Here is an 8,848-nt window from a genome sequence, read left to right on the forward strand (position 1 = left end):
GTTGATGGCAGCAGCACAGCTGATATTTCTCTCCAGGATGGAGTCACAGCCAAACAGGAACAGACCAGATGAAGCTATTTAGTTTTGGAAAATAAATTTTTAGCTTCCTGAGAAATGTTTTAGCTGACATCATTTCCAAATCTCTGCTATACACATAATTAACATGATAACTATATCCTGACAGAGAAACTGTCCCAATTAGATAAACTGCTTGGAAAACATTAGAGGGAGATTTAAAAAAAAATGCATTAAAGTACTTTTCACAATTTACAAATTTGTACTTTGCCTTCACCTTTTTTTTTTTACTATTACGTGTCTTTGGATTTTAATTTAATTATTAATTATAAAGTAACTTTTTATTGAAGTTACATTATCATGGTAATGTCAAGCAAGCTAGACGAAAAGAGGCATCAGGTGGCAGCAGATTAGTAAATTAACACAGTGTAATGAGGAAATATGGCAGAGAAACGCATTTTAGATTTGAGCAAGGACACTGTCCAACCACCTCTGATGAGAGTCGCACCGGCAGCCCCAGCACCCACAACCCAACCTAGCGTGTAACCAGGGCCCCCTGCTAGGTGCCGTCACACACTTTCATATCCAGTTTAACAACCATCGTATTTTAAGAGTGTTAATCTGATCCTGTGTTCTTGGAGAACTATAATGTAGAACCGTTCAATAACGTTTGAACAGCATAATAATATTTCTTTCTTTCCTTTATTTCACCAGGAAAAGTCCCATTGAGATTAACAATCTCTTTTTCCTGGCCAAGACAGCGGCAAAATATTACATTACAGTTTACAATTACATCAATCTATAATTAGAAATTCATAAAACAGTTACAAACCATAGATCTCATTTCCAAACCTTTGAGCAATCGTTTAAAATGTCCGATTGGAATCAAATCCTTCAACTTCCAGTCTTTCTGAAGATTGCTCCATGCTGTGGGGGCAGAGTACTGAAAAGCTGTCTTTCCAGCTTCAGTGCGGACATTAGGTACAGACAGAAGCAAAGACTCTTGAACGTAGAGAATAGAGTCCAGCTGCTCTTGGTTGAATGTACTCACAGAGGTATGAGGGGAGCAGACGCAGAACACCCTTATAAATGATCCTATACCAGTGAGTGAGTCTACCAGTCTCTAATGCTGGCCAGCCCACACGTATGTAAAGTTCACAGTGGTGTGTGCGAGGCTTACAATTTGAGGCATGGTAAACTGAGTCTAACATTTTTAGAACTTGATCTGGGGCATTGATATAGATTGGGTCACCATAGTCCAGAATGGGTAAAAACGTTGCAGCTAGCAGTCTCTTTCCTTGTGGTTTGCATTAAAGGATTATAGAGTCACGTGACATAAACACAGTGACTCAGGTTCCAGCCAGCTGACCTAATCCACCTAGTTTTACTGTTATTGTTTAATGAAGTTTAATTAATGGCGCATATATTCACCTGAGAACTGATGATAGACCCTAGTTGCACTGAAGTGTATATGACAATAAAGTAGGGAATCTCAATCAATTTCTTTATTTTTATTTTATTTTAAATCGCCTTACAGGCTGATAGGTCAATTGTCCAAAATAAAAGAAAACATTTTTTACAGAACCTGTTTGAAATGACTTCCAGCGGCCCTGCATGTGCATTCCCTCAGGGCCAGTTATCCCACATTCAGTCAACAGAAACTATTATTATATTTGCAGTAGGGTTGAAACAACTAATCGGATTTGATTGTCAACTAATCTAGTTATTTATTCATCTGTAACTGGAGTATAGAGACTGTAAAACATGCCTTTAGCTGACAGAATGACCCACTTAGAGTTCCAGAAAGGTTAAAAAAAAACAATCCACTGGACTTTTTTTCCAAGTTTGAAGACGTTTCGCTTCCTATCCAGAAAGCTTTCTCAATTAAAAATGTCTGGAGTAGTCTAGAGTAGCCTAACAAAAGCCTAGTTATGGCTTAGAAAACATGCAAATTGAACCGAAACAGGTCCACTCCTCAGTATTGGGGACTCGTTAGGGTCATTATTGGCCTGGTTTACAGGAGTGATGTTTGACCACCTGCATAGCGATGAGGATATCTTTCATATCTTTTGTATCTCTGTTTCTTTTTTTTTCTTTGGGGGGGGGGGTCTCTGCTGCTTCTTTTTCTATGTCTGCTTCTGTCTCCTTGAACCCCAGTGGGCCTCAGCAGATGGCCGCTCACACTGAGCCTGGTTCTGCTGGAGGTTTGTAATCAGCTGGTTTTGTCATGATCTGCCCTGATAGCTGGTGTTAATTGTTCATGTCGTTCACCTGCTTTATTCTGCCCGGTCTCTAATCATCTCTCATCTCATCCACCTGTTGGTTCTGCTTTATATTCGGTCCAGCCCAGCTATCGAGGCCAGATCTTTGATTTCTGTTTCTCCTGTCTGTCGGTTTCCTTAGTTTTAGTTATTTCCTAGGTCATTTCATGTCCCCGTTTACAGTAGATTATTCTTGAGCCCTTGTCTTCTGGTGAGTTTATTCCCTAGCCAGTGATGAGAGCGTTTCAGCGTTTCCTTAGTGATTCTGATTTCCTGATTCCGATCTGTTCGCCTGAACCATCGTTGGACTCCTACTGGATTCTGCCTGTCTACATCAAAGCATCTGTCTGGGCATGCTTCTGGACCCGTCTGACTGGGAACCTGCCTTCACGCTGTAAGGATTCCTGGAAGCCTGGATCCCTCTGCTCTGTTCTGGGTTGGAACTTCTGATCGAGTGGAGGTTTCCTGTATTCCTGAACTGTTCCTGTCTGCTCTGTCTTCCGCTGACCTGGATCGGCTTCCTGCAAGTTCTCCAGGGCTGCAGCATCAGGGACACTCTGGGTGAATCACACCGCGTCTGGTTTGGCGCCTCTTAAAGGAGGATGGGTAAATAGTGAAACCAGGTAAGTGACTCGCTCATATCATCATCTCCTGTCAGATGATCGTGGTCACTAACCTGTGTTTCTCCCTCCAGAGTCAGTGATGGGTAGCGCCCCGCCCCTTCAGCTCCACAGTTTTGTTTCAGTTTTGTTTATTTTATCAGAAATGTTGAACTTTCCTACTGACTCCCTCACCTTGAATTCTACGTCCATCTGTCCTGTTTTATGACTGATTTTCCTTAGATGGAAAACTGAACCAATCAGACTGTATGATCTGGATGAATTGTCTCTGTTAAGTGACTTGAGATAATGTGTTGTGAATTGGCACTATAGAAATAAACTGAATTGAATTGAATAATTATTATTGTGAACCAACAGATCATATCGATCCTGTAAGATGGCTCCCGTCTCCACACTCTTCTCACCATTTGCTCTCCGACGTCAGTCAGTCTTCAATGAAAAGGCACAAAACTAGCATCGCTAAGAATAAAACAAACTTCATGGCACCGGGAAGTCTGAGTTAAACCTCCAGATGTATCGCTAGGCGTGTAATCCTGCTTCAAGGTAAAGGTCTTTGGGTAACTGTTCATCATACAGCCGTTACCGCTCGGTAATCAGCCCTGTTCTGCCTGGGCAGAGTGTGTTCCCCTTACTTACAACAATGGAAAGTAGTCAGAGTCAAAACAAATTACAGACACTTTGGTTAAACACTAACATGTTATAAAAAAACTTTTAGAAAAAATCTGGTTTTGGGAAGAAGGTATGTCGTGTTTACAAACGCCCTAATGCAGGGTAATTGTGAAAACTTTTATAGTGAGTTAATAGCATATGAAATAAGAGAAACCAAATTTTCTGACCACACCGGTTTAACTGGGACACCAGATTAAAAAGGAAGGTTTAACGTGATCAGGTTCCTTGTCCCTGCTAGAGAAAACCAGCCCACAGCATGATTGGGCCTCTATCATGTTCAGAGGTTCTAAGCCTTTTTTGCCATCTCGTTTTCTGCATGTCAGGCCATAAAAAAATATTTATCTCTCCTCCGACCAGCGCACCTGTTTTTGCGTGTTTGCTGTGCTCCCTTAATGGCTTGAGGGCCGTCTTCCAGCCCCCCCGCAGAGGTCTGATCTCCCGGTTCTGGACAAAGTTCTCCAGTGGGTCAGAATGACAGACTGACATTGAGGATTACGTGACTCATGAAAGCAGGCGATTCCTCTGGATTCATCAAGGTATCCTGGAGTAGAGCAAAAGATATGAACAATGTACTATTTAAAAAAAAATATGCATATATTGCTTCTTACGTATGTTTTTTGTGTAGAATCCTAATAAAATATGCCGAGGGTTTTGGTTGCAGTGTGATCGTATGTAAAAGGTGGGATATTGCAGGGCTGTTTGTGCTGAGCCGGCCGGTTTGCTGAATCCTCTTGGCTCGCTGAGCGTCTGCCCACCCTCAGTGCTCGCTGGCAGCCCAGCTGGACGCGCAGGGCAGCCTGTGCCAACACAGCTGCCTATTGAGAGGCGGCGTTACGGACACAATGTGAGCCACAGACTTGCTGTATCAACAGCTCCCCCTTTTCTGCTGCTGTGGTCAGAAATAAACCATAAATACCCCCCCTCCTCCCCTCTGCCCTCTAATGCCTCGACCCCATCAAACGCCAAGTGGCACCAAGTAAGAGGGACGCTACCACTTCCTCGTAGGCATACCCAGGTAAACAATAGCTGAGTTCTGGACCCTAAGGGATCAATAACCATGGCTTATGAACTCCTGGGATTAGATGGTGGAGATACAGTTTGGACCGTCTGTCATGGAGACTTCGGAATAATCTGCTAGAGGAGGAAAAAATGATAACTGCAGCCCTGACCTGAGTCCTCTCTGCTTCTCTCTGTGGTTGCATGCTTGTTCACCATGGATCTTGCTTTGTGTCCCATAAAGTGGAGGATCAGCGAACCAGGAGGATGTCGGACCAGCAGAACGCCACAGATCAGCTGGCTGCCGGGAAGAGCCAGGGTGGAGCTGGAGTCGCATATAAGGTACTGTAGCTGGAAACCTAGTTGGTCCAAACCAGGGCTGACCTTTGCTTTCAGTTCTATGAAGTGTTGACATCTGCCAGTGTTTCTGTCCAGGTGGTCGTGTTTGAGTTTGAGAACTTCCAGGGCTGCAAGGCGGAGTTTTCTGCAGAGTGCAAAGACGTAACAGAGAAAGGACCGGAGAAGGTCGGCTCTGTGATCGTGGACTCAGGGCCGTGAGTAATGCTCTTTTAGTGCCCTGGAAAGATGTGACATGGATAATGATAAAGTTAATCCCCCCAAATGGTCTTTCAGCTGGGTGGGTTATGACGGGCATGGCTTCAAAGGAGAGCAGTTCATTCTGGAGAAAGGAGAGTATCCACGCTGGGACACCTGGACCAACAGTCAGCGCAGCTTCTCCATGCTGTCCTTGAGGCCCCTGAAGGTGGTGAGTGACTCGTCAAGGTCTGGTCCTCCCACAGCCGGACCACAGATCATCAACCGGACCCTGATTCCTGCTTCTTCCCGTTCAGGATGGTGTCGAACACAAGCTGCACCTCTACGAGAACCCTGGCTTCACCGGCAGGAAGATGGAGATTGTGGATGACGACGTGCCGAGCCTGTGGGCCCACGGCTTCCAGGACCGGGTGGCCAGCGTCAAGGCTCTGAACGGAACGTAGGTTTTCCCTCTTCCATTCCAGTACATACATTTATACCTTACAAAATCACACACACTCCCCCCAGAGCAGGAGTCACCAACCTTTTTAAGGCTGAGGGCTACTTCATGGCTACCGAGTCATAGGAAGGGCTACCAATACTGACCTATGAACTGGAGGGATCAGCATTCACCTACAGAAAATCTCATCCATTAAAACTCATTTTTATTCTTATTTTATTCTTTTATTCATTTCTAATTTTCTTTTTAATATTGTCATTTTGAAACCACTGAAATATGACTAAATAGTCAACATGATGAAATAATACATCAATGATTAAAAAGAAGAGCAACAGAATAAAAAAAATTAAACTTAACCCACTGAGTGAGTTCTTCTGTTTTCAGAAGATGAAGAGGGCCCCATGTGGTCCTTGGGGGCCACCGCGTTGGTGACTCCTGCCCCAGAGGAACCAACCCACCCTCTGCATGAGGAAACTTTCTCACACTTGAACATTTGGTTATTCCCAAGAGAAAACACTTCAATTAATCAAGGACATAGATTATGGGCAGATAAACACCCGGAACCGGTCCCTCGTTCACGGCATGAAGGAGGCTGTGAACCTTCATCCTTGTCTAGAGTCTGCATCTGCTTTCTGCCCCCCCTACCTTAAACATTACAGGATAGAGGCTGGAACTAGATTTCTCTGAACTCACTCCTATTTAGGCAGGCAAACTCTAAACATTTTACAATTAGGCCAAGGAAAAATCTGCTTTCACTCTGATCCTGACCTTCAGCAAAATAAATGAGAAGTTAGCAGTTTAGTTAAAATGGGCAATCATGGCCGCCTTTCCAAGTTCAGTTTGGGGCTCCTTAAAACTCCAGGGGCCGATCCTGACTCTCATTCTCCTTTCTCTTCCAGGTGGGTGGGCTACATGTACCCAGGCTACAGGGGCCAACAATACATTTTTGAGCGAGGGGATTTCAAGCACTGGAACGACTGGGAGGCCCCCTCTCCCCGGATCCAGTCTGTCCGACGGGTGCGGGACATGCAGTGGCACAAGAAAGGGTGTTTCATCCATCCTGCCCCGGCCCCCGTCCCAGACCCCGATCCGGCCCCAGCACCGGCTCCTCCTGCCCCCCCTGCAACAGCCAGGGCCAGCTGAGCGTCCCCCTCCCTCATCAACCCAAACATGACAAACGCTGTTGTTGCCCGGCGACGAGTGCCATGTGCGTTTTAGTGGCCAATAAAGGTTGTTTGACCTGGAATCTGTCATGTTATAATTGTGTTTAAAGTTAAACATCTCTTTAGATTTGCAAAAAATCCTGAACAGAAATGTTAAACCGACTATTTAAGAAGGAGAACATAAATTTGACTCTTTTTTTTCTTTTGTCTATGATATAAAAGGCAGTTATCTTGTGACTATATTCGCTGCTACTTTGGATAAACGTTTTCCTACGTTAGTCTCCAGGATCAGATCTAGTCTGCTCAACAGAACCGATGTCATTCTGTATGAAGGCCTGATATTAAAATATAGAGTGAACCAAATCCCTGCCATACGGTCCTCTTTGTTCATCTAGAGACACTCAGTCTGAACCAGATGTTTACAGAGGTAAACTGAGATTACTGAGCCTTTAGCCTGATGAGTCTACATATTGACATTTAATTTGAACAGAGGGATTCCTTTGGTGACATCATTCAAGATCCATAAAAATAATCCAATTTAGAAAACCGTGGACCTCTAAATGTTTGGTTCAGGTTCCAAGACAAGACAAGACAAGTTTATTTGTAAAGCATAATTCAGAAGAAGGACAATTCAAAGTGCTTTATATTAATTTTAACAATACAATAGAAGAAAACTTAAGATGAAAACATTATAAAAGCAGGTAAACAAATAAAAGTGTTGGACCACAGCCTAAAACCAGTGATACCTCAGTTAGTAGTTTAACTGCAACTTTCAAAGGCAGCTTTAAATAACTGACTTCAAAGAACTCAGGCTTTCAGCTCTTTTCCAGTCATCTGGGAGTTTGTTCCAGATCCGTGGAGCATAGATGCTGCTTCTCCATGTTTAATTCTAGTTCTGGGTGGAGTAGATCCACTGAAAACAGATCCGTTTTGGATCGAGGTGCTGATCTATTCAGTGATTTCTAGACTAACAGATTTTAAAATCTATTCCAGGAATTTAGTGGCACTGATGTGCTCTACTTTCTTAGTTCTAGTGAGAACACAGGCAGCAGAGCTTTGGATCAGCTGCAGCTGTCTTATGCACTTTTTAGGCAAACCTATGAAGACACAGCTGCAGTGATCAATTCTACTAAAGGTAAATGCATGAATGAGTTTTTCTAGATCCTTCTTGGACATTAGTCTTTCCATCCTGGAAATAAAAGGGTAACTTAAGCTGGGCATACACACTGCACAATATTTTCAATCGTTGTACCTAGCGACAGCTCGAACTGTACGATGAAAGCACACTGGAAGAAGAAGAACTCCCTTGTTTGCAGATGCGCAATGCGTGAGGTTCTGGTTAATCGGCTCGTAGCTCTGCTTCAACAGCGAGATTTGCCTCAGAACACCTCAAAAAGGACGACTGAATTTCAAAGATGTTTGATTTTCTCCCGACCTTACGAATCCTGATCGGAAGGTGGTCCTGAGAGGCTCGTTACCCCCTAAATAAAGCATAAAGCATACAGAAAGATGCAGGAACAAGGGCTGCAATGGAAAGACATACATGAGGTGCACCAAATGCAAGATGTTCCTCTGCATAACCAAAGAGAAAAGATGCTTCCAGGATTATCACAGCTAAAATATCCAGGGGAAGATGAAATGCAGAACTGCTTAGTTCTAAGTTTCATAGTTTATTGTTGAACTAAATAGATGTATTTTTGCTGTTGCAAGCAACAAACAAAAGAAGAATGTTACAGAATTATATTTGTTTTTATCAAATTTCTAAGTTCTTAGGCAAATATAACTTTCAAGACATAATCTTTTATCATTTTTTTATTTTCTCGAGCCTGTTCTATTTTCCTAAGCAAATTGTCCTGTTGTCCTCCACAGTTGACATGCAATAAAATTTAAATTAAAAATATATTTTAAAAAATTTTAATTGTAATTAGTTTTTTTTTAGGTCCAAATACATGGTAAATCACAAAAAAAAAGAAATTGTAAAACACTTTTTTCTTCGGTTGCAGGAGGATATACTGACAATGCAGGATTTATAATGTGGTTAAAACTTGGAATGATCCAAAAAATTCTCACAAGACTGGAAAATCAGCCCCAAAAAACTAAATGTTTGTTTATGTCTGGCTTTAGTAACTA

General features: G+C 42.9%; 1 protein-coding gene across 1 annotated transcript; it reads left to right on the top strand.

Moving 5' to 3' along the window:
* The first annotated feature begins 4,447 nt into the window (after nucleotides 1-4,447).
* On the top strand, nucleotides 4,448-6,800 carry LOC107084643 (beta-crystallin B3-like). Its single transcript, XM_015374567.1, has 5 exons — nucleotides 4,448-4,903; nucleotides 4,997-5,115; nucleotides 5,195-5,327; nucleotides 5,413-5,555; nucleotides 6,455-6,800. Exons 1-5 carry the CDS (start codon nucleotides 4,766-4,768, stop codon nucleotides 6,696-6,698), a joined length of 777 nt encoding a protein of 258 aa, XP_015230053.1. The 5' UTR covers nucleotides 4,448-4,765; the 3' UTR covers nucleotides 6,699-6,800.
* The last annotated feature ends 2,048 nt before the right edge of the window (nucleotides 6,801-8,848 follow it).

This window comes from Cyprinodon variegatus, unplaced genomic scaffold, assembly GCF_000732505.1.
Source record: "Cyprinodon variegatus isolate N-32 unplaced genomic scaffold, C_variegatus-1.0 Scaffold105, whole genome shotgun sequence".
Taxonomy (NCBI): Eukaryota; Metazoa; Chordata; class Actinopteri; order Cyprinodontiformes; family Cyprinodontidae; genus Cyprinodon; species Cyprinodon variegatus.